At 49.2% G+C, this 18,412-nt stretch overlaps 1 protein-coding gene across 2 annotated transcripts in view; it reads left to right on the plus strand.

Moving 5' to 3' along the window:
* gpatch1 (G patch domain containing 1) overlaps window positions 1-18,412 on the plus strand; it is a 77,440-nt gene that overhangs the window by 48,331 nt on the left and 10,697 nt on the right. The window contains exons 14-17 of one of the 2 annotated variants that reach the window (XM_068049013.1): window positions 6,756-6,889; window positions 7,558-7,742; window positions 10,408-10,615; window positions 16,288-16,410. In XM_068049013.1, coding sequence (XP_067905114.1) covers window positions 6,756-6,889; window positions 7,558-7,742; window positions 10,408-10,615; window positions 16,288-16,410 — 650 coding nt within the window. The remainder of the gene's footprint in view (window positions 1-6,755; window positions 6,890-7,557; window positions 7,743-10,407; window positions 10,616-16,287; window positions 16,411-18,412) is intronic. The other variant, XM_068049014.1, reaches the window with a different exon arrangement.

Here is an 18,412-nt window from a genome sequence, read left to right on the forward strand (position 1 = left end):
CTCTGGGTATGTACTGTGTACAGGATTCAGTCCCTCACTCTGGGTATGTACTGTGTACAGGATTCAGTCCCTCACTCTGGGTATGTACTGTGTACAGGATTCAGTCCCTCACTCTGGGTATGTACTGTGTACTGGATTCAGTCTCTCACTCTGGGTATGTACTGTGTACAGGATTCAGTCCCTCACTCTGGGTATGTACTGTGTACTGGATTCAGTCTCTCACTCTGGGTATGTACTGTGTACAGGATTCAGTCTCTCACTCTGGGTATGTACTGTGTACAGGATTCAGTCTCTCACTCTGGGTATGTACTGTGTACTGGATTCAGTCTCTCACTCTGGGTATGTACTGTGTACTGGATTCAGTCTCTCACTCTGGGTATGTACTGTGTACTGGATTCAGTCTCTCACTCTGGGTATGTACTGTGTACAGGATTCAGTCCCTCACTCTGGGTATGTACTGTGTACAGGATTCAGTCCCTCACTCTGGGTATGTACTGTGTACAGGATTCAGTCCCTCACTCTGGGTATGTACTGTGTACAGATTCAATCCCTCACTCTGGTTATATACTGTGTACAGGATTCAGTCCCTCACTCTGGGTATGTACTGTGTGCAGGATTCAGTCCCTCACTCTGGGTATGTACTGTGTGCAGGATTCAGTCTCTCACTCTGGGTATGTACTGTGTACAGGATTCAGTCTCTCACTCTGGGTATGTACTGTGTACAGGATTCAGTCTCTCACTCTGGGTATGTACTGTGTACAGGATTCAGTCTCTCACTCTGGGTAGGTACTGCATTCAGTCCCTCACTCTGGGTATGTACTGTGTACAGGATTCAGTCCCTCACTCTGGGTATGTACTGTGTACAGGATTCAGTCCCTCACTCTGGGTATGTACTGTGTACAGGATTCAGTCTCTCTGGGTATGTACTGTGTACAGGATTCAGTCTCTCACTCTGGGTATGTACTGTGTACAGGATTCAGTCTCTCACTCTGGGTAGGTACTGCATTCAGTCCCTCACTCTGGGTATGTACTGTGTACAGGATTCAGTCCCTCACTCTGGGTATGTACTGTGTACTGGATTCAGTCTCTCACTCTGGGTATGTACTGTGTACAGGATTCAGTCCCTCACTCTGGGTATGTACTGTGTACAGGATTCAGTCCCTCACTCTGGGTATGTACTGTGTACAGGATTCAGTCCCTCACTCTGGGTATGTACTGTGTACAGGATTCAGTCCCTCACTCTGGGTATGTACTGTGTACAGGATTCAGTCCCTCACTCTGGGTATGTACTGTGTACAGGATTCAGTCCCTCACTCTGGGTATGTACTGTGTACAGATTCAATCCCTCACTCTGGTTATATACTGTGTACAGGATTCAGTCCCTCACTCTGGGTATGTACTGTGTGCAGGATTCAGTCCCTCACTCTGGGTATGTACTGTGTACAGGATTCAGTCCCTCACTCTGGGTATGTACTGTGTACTGGATTCAGTCTCTCACTCTGGGTATGTACTGTGTACAGGATTCAGTCCCTCACTCTGGGTATGTACTGTGTACAGGATTCAGTCCCTCACTCTGGGTATGTACTGTGTACAGGATTCAGTCCCTCACTCTGGGTATGTACTGTGTACAGATTCAATCCCTCACTCTGGTTATATACTGTGTACAGGATTCAGTCCCTCACTCTGGGTATGTACTGTGTGCAGGATTCAGTCCCTCACTCTGGGTATGTACTGTGTGCAGGATTCAGTCCCTCACTCTGGGTATGCACTGTGTACAGATTCAATCCCTCACTCTGGGTAGGTACTGCATTCAGTCCCTCACTCTGGGTATGTACTGTGTACAGGATTCAGTCCCTCACTCTGGGTATGTACTGTGTACAGGATTCAGTCCCTCACTCTGGGTATGTACTGTGTACAGGATTCAGTCTCTCACTCTGGGTATGTACTGTGTACAGGATTCAGTCTCTCACTCTGGGTAGGTACTGCATTCAGTCCCTCACTCTGGGTATGTACTGTGTACTGGATTCAGTCCCTCACTCTGGGTATGTACTGTGTACTGGATTCAGTCCCTCACTCTGGGTATGTACTGTGTACTGGATTCAGTCCCTCACTCTGGGTATGTACTGTGTATAGGATTCAGTCTCTCACTCTGGGTATGTACTGTGTACTGGATTCAGTCCCTCACTCTGGGTATGTACTGTGTATAGGATTCAGTCTCTCACTCTGGGTATGTACTGTGTACAGGATTCAGTCCCTCACTCTGGGTATGTACTGTGTACAGGATTCAGTCCCTCACTCTGGGTATGTACTGCATTCAGTCCCTCACTCTGGGTATGTACTGTGTACAGGATTCAGTCCCTCACACTGGGTATGTACTGTGTACAGGATTCAGTCCCTCACTCTGGGTATGTACTGTGTACAGGATTCAGTCTCTCACTCTGGGTATGTACTGCATTCAGTCCCTCACTCTGGGTATGTACTGTGTACAGGATTCAGTCCCTCACTCTGGGTATGTACTGTGTACAGGATTCAGTCTCTCACTCTGGGTATGTACTGTGTACAGGATTCAGTCTCTCACTCTGGGTATGTACTGTGTACAGGATTCAGTCTCTCACTCAAGGTATGTACTGCATTCAGTCCCTCACTCTGGGTAGGTACTGTGTACAAGATTCAGTCCCTCACTCTGGGTATATACTGTGTACAGGATTCAGTCTCTCACTCTGGGTATGTACTGTGTACAGGATTCAGTCTCTCACTCTGGGTATGCACTGTGTACAGATTCAATCCCTCACTCTGGTTATATACTGTGTACAGGATTCAGTCCCTCACTCTGGGTAGGTACTGTGTACAGGATTCAGTCCCTCACTCTGGGTATGTACTGTGTACAGGATTCAGTCTCTCACTCAAGGTATGTACTGCATTCAGTCCCTCACTCTGGGTATGCACTGTGTACAGATTCAATCCCTCACTCTGGTTATATACTGTGTACAGGATTCAGTCCCTCACTCTGGGTAGGTACTGTGTACAGGATTCAGTCCCTCACTCAAGGTATGTACTGCATTCAGTCCCTCACTCTGGGTAGGTACTGTGTACAGGATTCAGTCCCTCACTCTGGGTATATACTGTGTACAGGATTCAGTCTCTCACTCTGGGTATATACTGTGTACAGGATTCAGTCTCTCACTCTGGGTAGGTACTGCATTCAGTCCCTCACTCTGGGTATGTACTGTGTACAGGATTCAGTCCCTCACTCTGGGTATGTACTGTGTGCAGGATTCAGTCCCTCACTCTGGGTATGTACTGTGTGCAGGATTCAGTCCCTCACTCTGGGTATGTACTGTGTACAGGATTCAGTCCCTCACTCTGGGTATGTACTGTGTACAGATTCAATCCCTCACTCTGGGTATGTACTGTGTGCAGGATTCAGTCCCTCACTCTGGGTATGTACTGTGTACAGATTCAATCCCTCACTCTGGGTATGTACTGTGTGCAGGATTCAGTCCCTCACTCTGGGTATGTACTGTGTCCAGATTCAATCCCTCACTCTGGGTATGTACTGTGTGCAGGATTCAGTCCCTCACTCTGGGTATGTACTGTGTACAGGATTCAGTCCCTCACTCTGGGTATGTACTGTGTGCAGGATTCAGTCTCTCACTCTGGGTATGTACTGTGTACAGGATTCAGTCTCTCACTCTGGGTATGTACTGTGTACAGGATTCAGTCTCTCACTCTGGGTAGGTACTGCATTCAGTCCCTCACTCTGGGTATGTACTGTGTACAGGATTCAGTCCCTCACTCTGGGTATGTACTGTGTACAGGATTCAGTCCCTCACTCTGGGTATGTACTGTGTACAGGATTCAGTCTCTCTGGGTATGTACTGTGTACAGGATTCAGTCTCTCACTCTGGGTATGTACTGTGTACAGGATTCAGTCTCTCACTCTGGGTAGGTACTGCATTCAGTCCCTCACTCTGGGTATGTACTGTGTACAGGATTCAGTCCCTCACTCTGGGTATGTACTGTGTACTGGATTCAGTCTCTCACTCTGGGTATGTACTGTGTACAGGATTCAGTCCCTCACTCTGGGTATGTACTGTGTACAGGATTCAGTCCCTCACTCTGGGTATGTACTGTGTACAGGATTCAGTCCCTCACTCTGGGTATGTACTGTGTACAGGATTCAGTCCCTCACTCTGGGTATGTACTGTGTACTGGATTCAGTCTCTCACTCTGGGTATGTACTGTGTACAGGATTCAGTCCCTCACTCTGGGTATGTACTGTGTACTGGATTCAGTCTCTCACTCTGGGTATGTACTGTGTACAGGATTCAGTCTCTCACTCTGGGTATGTACTGTGTACAGGATTCAGTCTCTCACTCTGGGTATGTACTGTGTACTGGATTCAGTCTCTCACTCTGGGTATGTACTGTGTACTGGATTCAGTCTCTCACTCTGGGTATGTACTGTGTACTGGATTCAGTCTCTCACTCTGGGTATGTACTGTGTACAGGATTCAGTCCCTCACTCTGGGTATGTACTGTGTACAGGATTCAGTCCCTCACTCTGGGTATGTACTGTGTACAGGATTCAGTCCCTCACTCTGGGTATGTACTGTGTACAGATTCAATCCCTCACTCTGGTTATATACTGTGTACAGGATTCAGTCCCTCACTCTGGGTATGTACTGTGTACAGGATTCAGTCCCTCACTCTGGGTATGTACTGTGTGCAGGATTCAGTCTCTCACTCTGGGTATGTACTGTGTACAGGATTCAGTCCCTCACTCTGGGTATGTACTGTGTACAGGATTCAGTCCCTCACTCTGGGTATGTACTGTGTGCAGGATTCAGTCCCTCACTCTGGGTATGTACTGTGTACAGGATTCAGTCCCTCACTCTGGGTATGTACTGTGTACTGGATTCAGTCTCTCACTCTGGGTATGTACTGTGTACAGGATTCAGTCCCTCACTCTGGGTATGTACTGTGTACAGGATTCAGTCCCTCACTCTGGGTATGTACTGTGTACAGGATTCAGTCCCTCACTCTGGGTATGTACTGTGTACAGATTCAATCCCTCACTCTGGTTATATACTGTGTACAGGATTCAGTCCCTCACTCTGGGTATGTACTGTGTGCAGGATTCAGTCCCTCACTCTGGGTATGTACTGTGTGCAGGATTCAGTCCCTCACTCTGGGTATGCACTGTGTACAGATTCAATCCCTCACTCTGGGTAGGTACTGCATTCAGTCCCTCACTCTGGGTATGTACTGTGTACAGGATTCAGTCCCTCACTCTGGGTATGTACTGTGTACAGGATTCAGTCCCTCACTCTGGGTATGTACTGTGTACAGGATTCAGTCTCTCACTCTGGGTATGTACTGTGTACAGGATTCAGTCTCTCACTCTGGGTAGGTACTGCATTCAGTCCCTCACTCTGGGTATGTACTGTGTACAGGATTCAGTCCCTCACTCTGGGTATGTACTGTGTACTGGATTCAGTCTCTCACTCTGGGTATGTACTGTGTACAGGATTCAGTCCCTCACTCTGGGTATGTACTGTGTACAGGATTCAGTCCCTCACTCTGGGTATGTACTGTGTACAGGATTCAGTCCCTCACTCTGGGTATGTACTGTGTACAGGATTCAGTCCCTCACTCTGGGTATGTACTGTGTACTGGATTCAGTCCCTCACTCTGGGTATGTACTGTGTGCAGGATTCAGTCTCTCACTCTGGGTATGTACTGTGTACAGGATTCAGTCTCTCACTCTGGGTATGTACTGTGTACAGGATTCAGTCTCTCACTCTGGGTATGTACTGTGTACTGGATTCAGTCTCTCACTCTGGGTATGTACTGTGTACTGGATTCAGTCCCTCACTCTGGGTATGTACTGTGTACAGGATTCAGTCCCTCACTCTGGGTATGTACTGTGTACAGGATTCAGTCCCTCACTCTGGGTATGTACTGTGTACTGGATTCAGTCTCTCACTCTGGGTATGTACTGTGTGCAGGATTCAGTCCCTCACTCTGGGTATGTACTGTGTACAGGATTCAGTCTCTCACTCTGGGTATGTACTGTGTACAGGATTCAGTCTCTCACTCTGGGTATGTACTGTGTACAGGATTCACTCTCTCACTCTGGGTATGTACAGGATTCAGTCTCTCACTCTGGATATGTACTGTGTACAGGATTTTGTGGCCTAATTTGAGGTCTTCCAAATTGTAACAACACCTCGGACATCTTAGCAATTTCATACAATGATTTACTTTGTAGTGGGATGATTGTTACTGTATTACAAACAGCAAGATCCCATATCAGCAATGATATTACTGAGCAGTTAGTCAGCTTTTATGAAGCTGAGTGACGAATTTTGGTCCAATCACTGGGAGAACTCTCTCTAATCTTCAGCTTCCACCTGAAGCACTGGAGCTGGCATATCGGCCCTTGATTCAACATCTTCTTGGAAGGACAGTATCTCTGACAGTGCAGCACTCCCTCAGTCCTGCACTGGAGTGTCAAACTTCTCCCAGTCTGAGGCTTGAGCCCACAAACTTCTCATTCTAAGGCAAGACTGGAAAAGATTGATAATCTGGAATGAGGCTGTCTCAGGAACGGTGGGGTTATTTGTTGGGTATTGATGTTGGAGCATGCCGCTGTCTATCTGCCTTGGTGAGCTGCTGTTCATAATATCTCTGTTCCTTCAGCTTCAAGCTACTCCCTGAGTTTTACAATATGTTTTATTTTTGCTTCTGCAGGTCAACAAGGTCTGGTCTCCTCAAAGTGAAACGGGACAAATATTCGGTGTTTAACTTTTTAACCGTCCCCACAGCTCCTGCATCCAGCAGAATGGAAACAAAGAGGGAAAGCGTGCAACTCGACATATCATTCAGTGAGTCTGTGTTATAAAATAAACTCCCTGTCACTGATAAATCCATTGCCAATGAGCAAGATTGGCTCAGCTGTGATGTTTCCCACAGTCAGTCAGCCGATACTCACTAAAATAAAAGCAAAATACTGCGGATGCTGGAAATCTGAAACAAAAACAAGAAATGCTGGATTCACTCAGCAGGTCTGGCAGCATCTGTGGAAAGAGAAGCAGAGTTAACGTTTAGGGTCAGTGACCCTTCTTCGGAACCCCAGTTCCGAAGAAGGGTCACTGACCCGAAACGTTAACTCTGCTTCTCTTTCCACAGATGCTGCCAGACCTGCTGAGTGAATCCAGCATTTCTTGTTTTTGAGCCGATACTCACTGCCTAGTTTCACACTATGCTGACTTGTCTAAGGTACCAACTGATATCCAGCACCATAGATCAGTACTGTAGTAAGAGTCTGCATCTTCAGCAGAGGAGGGGAGAAATGTGAGGAGTTGAGCAGGTAACAGATAATATAAACACCTGGAGAGTAACTGATGGGACCCAGTTCCCAAAACTGATGGAAGCCATTGGCAACACGTGGTGCTTTGTGAACTTCACAGAGAATTCAGAGATTTTGCTGCTGAATTATTCAGAACCATGTATATCATTTCAAATGTAATAAATTCTCTGCTGTTTCGATCAGAAGCTCCAAAACCTCCTGAATCCAGAAGACGGTCCAGGTGGGACATGTCAGCAGAGGATAAGGAGAAAGATGTTGTTGGCCATGCTTCTAATCTCGTTGGATTGGATACGGCAACAGAAACGTGCTTAACTCGATATACGGAGAAAGAAATCGAACAGGTTGGAGAAAATCAACTTGCAGATAAGGTACCTGGGCTAATGGGGGCGTGCAGCCCATGGGGTAGCTGGGGTAACTAATGTGTGAGCTCATTGCTACCACTGATCAGATTTATGAAAGGGTTAGTGCTCCTAAAAACCACACAGTTAACTTACAACTGGACACCATCTATAAGGGGAGAAATCACCAGAGACAAACTAACTGAACACTTAATTGTGTGTGGACTGGTCACAGATGGTCAGCGTGTATTTGTAAAGGGTAGGTGACGTTTGAATAACCTTACCGGATTTTTTGAGAGCAAAATGGGAACTGTAGACGGGCATTTGGTAGATGGAATTTATTTGGACTCCCAGGAACCATTTTATCAAGTGCCACATAAGGAATTGTTCAGAAAAGTCAGGTTCGGTGTGTAAAAGAGAAAATGGCAGTACAGATAGTGGGAAGCCTCATGGGTGGTGGGTTGTAGTAAATGGATGTTTGTCACACTGCGGGGAAAGGTCTGTGACTTGTGGAGCATGATATATATATCTATATCAAAATTTTCTGATGAAACTTGGAGGAGTAACAAACTGCCAGGAAGAATGCAGGAAAACACAGGACATAAGGCTAGAGGAATGGGCAGAGAGGTGGCAAGTACAGTTTAGTACAGGTAAATGTAAGGTGTTACGTTTTGAGAGCAAGAATAAAGAATGGATGTCAAGCTTAAATATTAAACATCTCAGGCTGTGAAAAAGCAGGGTCTTCAGATACATAAACTTTACAGGTTAAAAAATCCATTTCAAAGATAAATAGGATTTGGGGTTTTTTATTGAGATGAATTGAGTACAAAAGCAAAGTGTTTTTGGTAATTCTCTACAAAGTAAGTGGCTTGACCTCATTTACAATACTGTGTGCAGCCTGGCCTTCACTGTAAAAGAGATTATAACACACCTGCACAAAATGCTGCACTTAGGAACATAGGAAGATAGGAACAGGAGTAGGCCATTCAGCCCCTCGAGCCTGTTCCGCCATTCAATGAGATCATGGCTGATCCACGGCCTAACTCCATATACCTGCCTTTGGATCATATCCCATAATATCTTTGCTTAACAAAAATCTATCTCAGATTTAAAATTAACAACTGTTCTAGCTACAACTGCTGTTTGTGGGAGAGAGTTCCAAACCTCTACCACCCTTTGCATGAAGTGCTTTCTAACATCTCTCCTGAACGGTCTGGTCCTAATTTTTACACTATGCCTCCTAGTTTTGGAATCCCCAACCAGTGGATATAGCTTATCTTTATCTAGCCTATCTTTTCCTGTTAGGAGGGCACCATGGGTGAGAAATTGAGTGGTATTCTTAAGAATTGTTGAGGGGTGGGAGTTGTTGGGTTCTCGAGAAATCGACACGGTAAATGTAGAGTGATTGGTTTCCATTGGTAGGTAAGTGATGTTGGTAGGTAAGAAGAAATGAGGCCAGGATCTCGGAACAAGTACTAAATATGAGAGATTAAAAAACTTCTCTCACAGTTGTTAGAATGTTTTTGGACGTTGGTGATCGATGTATTGAAACAGGTAACCACTGCAGAGGAGAGTTAACAGTCTGGGGTGAGAGCAGCAAGTGGGTTTAGTTAGGGAGAGAGCAGTTAAAATGGGACTGTGTAAAATCTGACTGTGTAAAATGAAGAGAGCCCAGTCAAAGAAGGGCCAAATGGCCTCCACCTGTGCCAAGTGTTCTATGTTTACTCGTTGCTTTCTTTCTTTAATCCTATTCAGGACATTGCCATGGGGATGGTAATCTAGTGGTTCTGAAACCAGACTGTTAACCCAGAGGTTGAGTTTCAGTCACAGCAGGGAAATTGTTTAAATTTAATTCAATAAATTTGTGGTTTGATACAGGAAAAAAAATCAAAAAGCTGTCGAATTGTCTTAAAAACCCAACTGGTTCGTTACTACCTTTCAGGAAATGCAACTGGCTGCCACCACCTGGTCTGGCCTCCACGTGACTCCAGTCTTGATCTGTGTGATTGACCTCAGGGCAACTAGGGATGGCCCACATCACAAGTACAAATAACATATAAAAACTCTTGTCTGGGGCCTGACCCTTAACCATTGCTGTTTTATATAGGACAGTGTCAAAGGCCAATTTTAATACTGTGTCTCACCTCCATCTGTATGATTTGTAACTTCATCAAACACAACTTCCCACTCCTGGCACCATGCTGGCTGTCTCGTTTTACCTGTTCCCCTTATTCCTTTAACAGTTTCCACTTGTGGGGGAGGCCAAATATAAGATAGTTATGAATAAATCCAATAGGGAATTCAAGAGAAACTTCTTTACCCAGAGAGTGCTTAGAATTCTCCACAGGGAGTAGTTCAGGCAAATAGCATTGATGCATTTAAGTGGAAGCTGGATAAGTACATGAGGGAGAAAGGAATAGAAGGGCCTGGTGAGAGTATGACATGGGGCTCGTGTGGAGCATAAATGCCAGCGTGGACTAGTTGGGCCGAATGGCCTGTTCCTGTGCTGTAAATACTTTGTAATTCAATGTTATCTAAAGAATGAGGTTAACGGTATATCAACCTCTCTGCTCCATCTATCTGATCACCTCCTCTTGCAGCTTTGTGTTGAAGAAATTTGACAACAATCTTTCCCAGGGTTGTGGCTTTGAATTTTTCTTTCTCTATTAAAGTAACTTTCTTTTCTTCCTTGCAGAAAGATGCTGAGGAGGAAGAAAACCGGCCATCCATGGACTTATTCAAAGCCATCTTTGCCAGCTCATCCGAGGAAAAGTCTTCGTCTTCCTCCTCGGATGAGGCAGACGAGGATGAAGATGAGGAGTCCAATCAAATGGACCCTTCTTCTGGAGTGCAGGACGCAGTGGAACCCGTACAACCAGCAACCCCGTCAGTCGACCTGCCAGGTAAGGGGATGCTTTCTGGAGAGTTTACTGAGCATCTCTGTGATTGGCTATATTCAATCCTTCAATAACTTTATAAAAGCAGATAAATAAAACAAAACTCAAATTAAAATACCATTATCTGCATCGATGATGCACTGCAGCCCCTTTGGTGCTCACCGGTCGCGGAAGGCCTCAAGCATACCAGCAGACACCACATGCACCTTCTCCAGGGACACCCGGGCACGAACGTAACCTCTCAAGAGGTTACGTTATCAGGGCGGACGGACCCCTCGACGGCCTGCAGCCTGGACCTGTGAATTGCCACCTTGGTTAGGCCCAGGAGCAGACCAACGAGGAGATCCTCCTCCCAGTACACGCCCCTCCGCAACGGGTGCCCAAACATCAGGAGCGTGGGGCTGAAGTGCAGCCAAAACCTGAGGAGCAGCCCCTTTAAATACGCACACTCCATATAAATGTAGAACACTGACTCGTCCAGGCCGCAGAAAGTACAGGCTAGCTGGGAGTCCATGAACCTACTTAAAAGTCGATTGCATGGGACTGCCCTGTGCAGCACCCTCCATCCCAGGTCCCCGATGTAAAGGGGGAGGACTCCCACGTAGAGAGATCTCCACCGGGGATTCCCCTCGCTGCCCGATGGCAACACGGACCGCCAGGGCGTGTCTGCATAGCAGACAAGAGTGAGGAAGTGGAGAGTGTGCAGGAGCAGCCCGTACAGGAAACCCCTCCGCGCCATGTGGAATGGCACAGAGGGCATTTCCGAGAGGCGGCTCAGGTTGTGCGGGACCGGCTCCTGAGGAGGGTTTCGGGGCCTGGGTCTGATGAGAAGTTCCGGCCGAGCGGGGGTCAGCTTGGCCAGCAGCGCTCCGCACTCCTGAGCCCCTTCTTCACCCGCAGTGAGGGGCATGCTGGGGGTTTCTGCTACTCCTCCGCCTGTCGGTCCATCCCCAGAGCCGGCTGCTCAGACAGCCGAGGCGCTCTCCTCCGCCGGCGGGGAAGCGCCCTGACTCGAAGCGACCATGTTCCAGACTCTGAATAGATCCCAGTAAAAGACAGGCAGCTCCCTCAGAGAGACACGACTAATGTTCTGCGCCGGGAGCTGCGTGTCGTCTTGAAGGCAGTGCTTTGGCAGTAAAAATACGTCGCCAGCGCACAAAATCTGGGAGGATGCTCGACGTACAGGTATCTCTGCAGGGTCCACAGGCGGAGAGTCGCAGCCTGGGTGCCGACGCACACCAGCGACTGGCCGCCCTCCTCAATCGGGAGACTCAGGACCGCGGCAGAGACCCAGTGTTTCCTCTTGCCCCAGAAGAAATCGACGAACTTCTTCTGGATCTTGGTGAATGCGGGGAGTGGGTCCAAAGTGACTGACCGGTACCACAGCATGGAGGCCACCAGTTGGTTTATGACCAACGCTCGGCCCCTGTAGGAAAGCACTCGGAGCAGTCCTGTCCAGCGCCCCAACCGAGTGGTGACTTTTGCCTCCAACTCCTGCCAGTTTGCCGGCCAGGCTTCCTCAGCGGGGCTAAGGTGGACTCCCAGATAGAGGAGGTGCGTGGTGCTCCACGCAAAAGATGTCAACTCCTCTGGCAGGGAGTCCACCCGCCACTGACCCACCAGGATTCTGGAACATTTCTCCCAATTGATCCTCGCGGAGGACGCGGCAGAAAAGGTCTGCTGGCAGTCGCGCATCCTCCGCAAGTCAACGGGATCTGTGACCACGAGGAGCACGTCGTCGGCTCAAGCCGAGAGGACGACCCGCATGGCCGGCTCGCGCAGAGCCAATCCCGTCAACCTCCTGCGAAGCAGGCACACGAATGGCTCCACGCAGATGGAATATAATTGGCCAGACATGGGGCATCCCTGACGCACTCCTCTCCCAAAGCGAAGGAACGTCCTGAGGAGCTCAATGGTCAGCCTGTCCAGCCCTGGGGATTTGCCCCTTGGGAGCTGGTGGAGGGCGCCGGTCAGCTCCGCCAACATGAGCGAAGCCTCCAATCCTTCAGCGTCCTCTGGGCTGACCTTCGCAGGTCCTCCCACAAAACTCTGCACGCGTCCTCGCTGGATGGATCCGGAGAGAACAACATGCCATAGTAGGTACAAACCAAAAGGCCCGTTTCCTCCGGATCTGTGATGGAGGATCCGTTGACGGCCAGCAGCTCAACAAGCTGCTTACGGACCCCCGCCATTTTTCCAGCAAGTAGAAGGGTGAGGTGCGGTCAAAATCTGGATCCGTGACCTCACATATGCATCTCGGGACCCTATGAGCTGCAGGTCCCTCAGTGCGCCCTTCTTCTCTTTGTACGCCTGCCACACGGCTGGGTCCGTGACAGCATGACCGAGGCGGAATTCCAAGTTGAGCACCTCCCTCTCCAGGCGCAAGATCGCGGCTTCCCACCTCTTGGTTGACCCCTTCACGTGCTCCTGACAGAAGACACTGATGTGAGTCTTACCCACATCCCACCTTAGCCTCAAGGAGGGCAAGCCCCTTGCTTCCTTCTCCAGTTGGCCCAGAATCGACGGAACGACTCCTGGAATCGCTTGTCCTCCAGCACTCGGTTGTTAAAGTGCCAGTACGCAGACCCTGTCCGCATGCGGAGCGGAGTGAACTCCACCCACATTAGGCAATGGTCAGAGCACGGCATCAGCCGCATGGAGGCCACCAAGACGCAGGAGACGTACGCCTGCGAAAAGTAGAGGCGGTCGATTCGGCACCCTCCTCCTCCAGACCTCCACGTGAAGGCGCTGGAGTCAGGATGGAGATTCTGCCAGACGTCCACCAAGTTAAGGGAGCTGATCAGTCCCCTCAACTTCCCCACCAACGCTTGGCTGTGCTGGAGCCCGGAGTAATCTCCCACCTCGAGGGTACAGTTAAAATCCCCCCACCCAGGATGATGTGCTCGCCGCTATCGATAGATCTCAAGAGAGCGGACACTTCTTCAAAGAAGCGCGCTTGCAAAGCGCTTGGCCTGGGCGTGTACACTTCCACAAAGTGGAGCGGCACGCTACCCAGGCGAACGGCGAGGTGGAGCAAGCAGCCCGGCACTAGCTCCTTGACTCCCAAGATCTCCGGCTGAAAAGTCGGGGTCAACATGATGGCCACTAGAAATAGGGATGAGGTGACTCATGTAGACCCCACCCTGCCACTCCAGGAGCCAGGTGGCTTCGTCTCCTGGAACGGTGTGGGTTTCCTGCAGAAAGCTCACCGCTTATCTAAGATGGAACTGGAGCCTGTGGGTACCAGCGGTTCAGGACCTCACTCCACCTCCGTCCCCAGGCCAATCAGCGGTTCAGGGGAGACGGGAGTTCCCGACTCCGGAAATTCAGCCGGAGCCAAGACTGGAGGCGGAGAGAGGAGGCTCCCCCACCACAAGCAGGGCTCCACTTACTCTTTCAGGAGGGGCCTCATGTACAAAGGCCTCCCCCTCCCCTCTATCCTGAGGAGTAGAGAGCTCCTGTCCAGACTTTGAAGCCTTGATGGTGTTGGTGGTAGGGGAAACCTGGGGACCTGAACATGGAGACAGCTCCCTTCTCCCAACAGATTAACATGTGTTATCTCCATGGAGGTGTGCCTTCTCCTCTTTTTCCCAGTTGGGCGCCGAGGCTCAGAGACCTCCATGCCATCAGAGGCCTCCGCCTCCGCACTCTCTTTTGTTTTAGTCACCCTGGGCCTGAGCCCAGCCCTGGGGCAAGTGGGCTCCCCGAGATCGGTCCTTGGGCTGAGCTCAGGCTCGGGTTGTGTCAATTTGTTCAGGGGACGCGCCTCTTGATGTTTATTTTTCCTCCGCGCCTTCCTTCCACTCGGACGGGCACTCTCCTTCCCGCCAGAGGCTGTGAAATCCACAGCCTCCGGAACCGACTGAGCGGTGTCTGTTGGATGTGTGGGGGGATTGGGAGGAGGTGCTGTGGAACCACCCTGGGCCGCCGAAGTGGAGCTGGCGGCTGGGAGGTTGGGGCAGTTCTTACGAACATGCCCCACCCCCTTGCAGACGTGGCACCGCGCCCCGTCTGAAGTCCAAAAGCGCGGTAGGCCGTCCCTGGAACTCCACATTAAATTGGCCCCCTCAGACTTCCTCCCGCGCCAGCTGCATAAATAACTGCCGGCGGAAGGAGTAGACATGTTGGAGGCTGTGCTCCCGAAGACCAAGCGGGACTGGGGTGATCCCCGACCTCACCTCTCCCATATGCTGCAGGTGGGGGAGGAGGAGCTCACTGGGAATGAAGGGTGGGACGTTGGATAGCATTATTCACTGCGCAGTGGCCCCTAGAGGGTCCACCGGCAGGAAGGTCCCCCCCCCACAGTGATCCCTTTACTCAGGGCCAGGGACACCGCCCGCTCAGTCTTCAAAAAGAACACAGCCTTCCCATACATCTTTGAGGCCGCAACAATGGCCGAGGGGCCGACAACCTCAGCCATTGCCTTTACACAGGCCTCAATAGACATGTTGGGGTGGGGATAGCTCTTCACCCCATGGCTGGATGTTATCAATTTAAAGGGTGACGGGGCCATGTGGGCAGCCACAGAGGCTGTAGCTGTATAGGTAGTAGAGGGCTCCGCCACCGGAGATGAAGGGCTTGCCATGGGTCTAAGAGCTAAACCCACCCCAAATTGTGGGCTTGCACACCGAATATCAAAAGATTCACAGAAAATATTGAATATGTATTTAAAAAAAGCAAACAAACAAACAACAGGTTAGGGGAGAGGCTGAGGGAATAGAGGAGAGGTAAAGGCAGGCTGTAGTGGATGACTTAGTTTCTGGAGGTGGTGCTCACAGCACACTTAAAACAGTCTTTGCACTTGGTCTTCCGGTCTTCTGGTTGAGGGAGGCGTCTTCACCTGGGTCAGCTGAAGCTGCCCAGGCACTATCTATCCCCTTCCGTCTGTTTAGCCGGGCAGCTTCAGCTGACCCAGGCTGGGCAATTGGGGTTGGGAGAGAGCTTCCCTGTGTGCTTGTTGCAGCAGCACAGATTCCTGCTGAATTGGCAGCCCCGCCACTTGTTCCTCCCCCAACAGTCCAAAGCAAAGCAAATTACTGGTGTTCAGTAACCACCTCCAGACAAAGCCTTGTTTCCAACAAAAAATGTCTCCTTTTCTTTAATGGTAATTGTTGTTGAAGCTTTCCCTCTGCTTGGTTGTAACTGCTCTCCCTTGCTCAGTGTAGCTCCTCTTTCCACCTCTGCAACCTCCAACTGCCACCAGCACTCTCAGCTGAGGCTCGTTGCTGCAATCAGCAGTCAACACTTCAATTAGCCAGCAGCCAACCCCATTTTTTTTTTTTGTCCTGGGGGTGTTTGATGGGGACAGTGTAGAGGGAGCTTTACTCTGTATCTGTACCTGTCCTGGGAGTGTTTGATGGGGACAGTGTAGAGGGAGCTTTACTCTGTATCTAACCCCGTGCTGTACCTGTCCTGGGGAGTGTTTGATGGGACAGTGTATAGGGAGCTTTACTCTGTATGTTACATGTGCTGTTTTTGAATTATCATAGAATTGTAGAAATTTACAGCACAGGAGGAAGCCATTCGGCCCATCTTGACCACTATCCATTGCTCTTGTGCAGTGTCTCACCAAATCAATGCAGCAACATTTCCCCATTGCCTGACCTGCCTGTGTACTTTGTGTAGTTGCTGTTGGTTGCACATGTTGACTGAAAGCAGTTTGTTGTTTCTTTGTTTAGTGAAGGAGCCTGACTGTAGACCGAGAGAAGCTGATCAAACCTCAGAGCCTGCACAATGCAGCTCACAGAAACCTGCTGACACTGAGGAATTCGGACCCAGGCTCCCACCAGCTCTGCTCTTTGGTGAGATGCTAATTCCTGTGTAAATACTGTAGCTTGACAGCAATCATCAGTGTATGGGCATCAACAATGTAGTCGACAATAAAAAGCAAGGCAGTTATGCTAAACCCTTTATAAAACCCTGTTTATACTTTAGCTAAAGTATTGTGTGGAATTCTGGGCACAACTCTTTCGGGAGGATGTCATGGCTTTGGAGAGGGAGCAGGGTAGATTTACTAGAATGGTACCAGGGATGCGGGACATCAGATATGTAAAGAGATTGGAGAAGCTAAGCTTGTTCTGCTACGAGCAGCGAAGTTTAAGGGGAGATTTAATTGATTTTGGCAGGGACACAAAAGCAAAATACTGCACATTCTGGAAATCTGAAATAAAAACAGAAAGTGCTGGAAATACTCAGCAGAAACGGAGTTAACGTTTCAGGTCTGTGATCTTTCACTGGCAGGAGGGTCCGTAACCAGAGAGCACAGCTTTCAGATGATTGGCAAAAGAATCAGAGGGGAGATGAGGAGTTTTACTCTGAGTTGTTGTGATCTGGAACGTGCTGCCTAAAAGGGCAGTGGAAGCAGATTCAATAGTAACTTTTAAAAGGGAATCGGATAAATAGTTGAAGGGGAAATAACAGGGAGTGGGGCTAATTGGATAACTCTTTCAAAGAGGTGGCACAGACACGATGGGCTGAATGGCTTTCTCTTGTGCAGTATGATTCTATGATATGTACAGGAGTGTAATACTCAGTAACTGTATAGATTAAATGGAACTGTTCCATTCATTAACAACATAGATTATATAGACAGGAGAGTACACTTGGTTGCACATGATATAGATTATATAAAGGAGAATTACACTCAGTAACAGTATAGATTATATATAGATTACACTTCGTAGCACAGTATAGATTTTATATATAGGAGTGTTACACTCAGTGCCTGCAATGAATTTAGCCTAACCATCAGCCTCAAGAAAACTGACATCATGGGACAGGACGTCAGAAATGCTCCATCCATCAATATCGGTGACCACGCTCTGGAAGTGGTTCAAGAGTTCACCCACTTAGGCTCAACTATCACCAGTAATCTGTCTCTAGATGCAGAAATCAACAAGCGCATGGGAAAGGCGTCCCCTGCTATGTCCAGATTGGCCAAGGGGGTGTGGGAAAATGGCGTACTGACACAGAACACAAAAGTCCGAGTCTATCAAGCCTGTGTCCTCAGTACCTTGCTCTTTAGCAGCGAGGCCTGGACAACATCAGCCAAGAGCAACGTCTCAACTAGAGTCATAGAGAGATACAGCACTGAAACAGGCCCTTCGGCCCACCGAGTCTGTGCCGACCAACAACCACCCATTTATACTAATCCTACATTAATCCCATATTCCCTACCACGTCCCCACCATTCCCCTACCACCTACCTACACTAGGGGCAATTTACAATGGCCAATTTACCTATCAACCTGCAAGTCTTTGGCTGTGGGAGGAAACCAGAGCACCCGGAGGAAACCCACGTGGTCGCAGGGAGAACTTGCAAACTCCGCACAGGCAGTACCCAGAATCGAACCCGGGTCACTGGAGCTGTGAGGCTGCGGTGCTAACCACTGTGCTGCCCTAGTCTCATTCCATCTTCGCTGCCTCCGGAGAATCCTTGGCATCAGGTGACAGGACCGTATCTCCAATGCAGAAGTCCTCGAGGTGGCCAATATCCACAGCATATACACCCTACTGAGTCAGCGGCGCATGAGACGGCTTGGTCATGTGAGCCGCATGGAAGATGGCCCCAAGGACACATTGTACAGCAAGCTTGTCACTGGTATCAGACCCACCGGCCATCCATGTCTCTGCTTTAAAGACGTCTGCAAGCGCGACATGAAGTCCTGTGACATTGACCACAAGTCGTGGGAGTCAGTTGCCAGTGATTGCCAGAGCTGGCGGGCAGCCTTAAAGGCGGTGCTAAAGAGTGGCGAGTCGAAGAGACTTAACAGTTGGCAGGAAAAAAGTCAGAAGCGCAAGGAG

This window comes from Heterodontus francisci, chromosome 17 (assembly GCF_036365525.1).
Source record: "Heterodontus francisci isolate sHetFra1 chromosome 17, sHetFra1.hap1, whole genome shotgun sequence".
NCBI lineage: Eukaryota > Metazoa > Chordata > Chondrichthyes > Heterodontiformes > Heterodontidae > Heterodontus > Heterodontus francisci.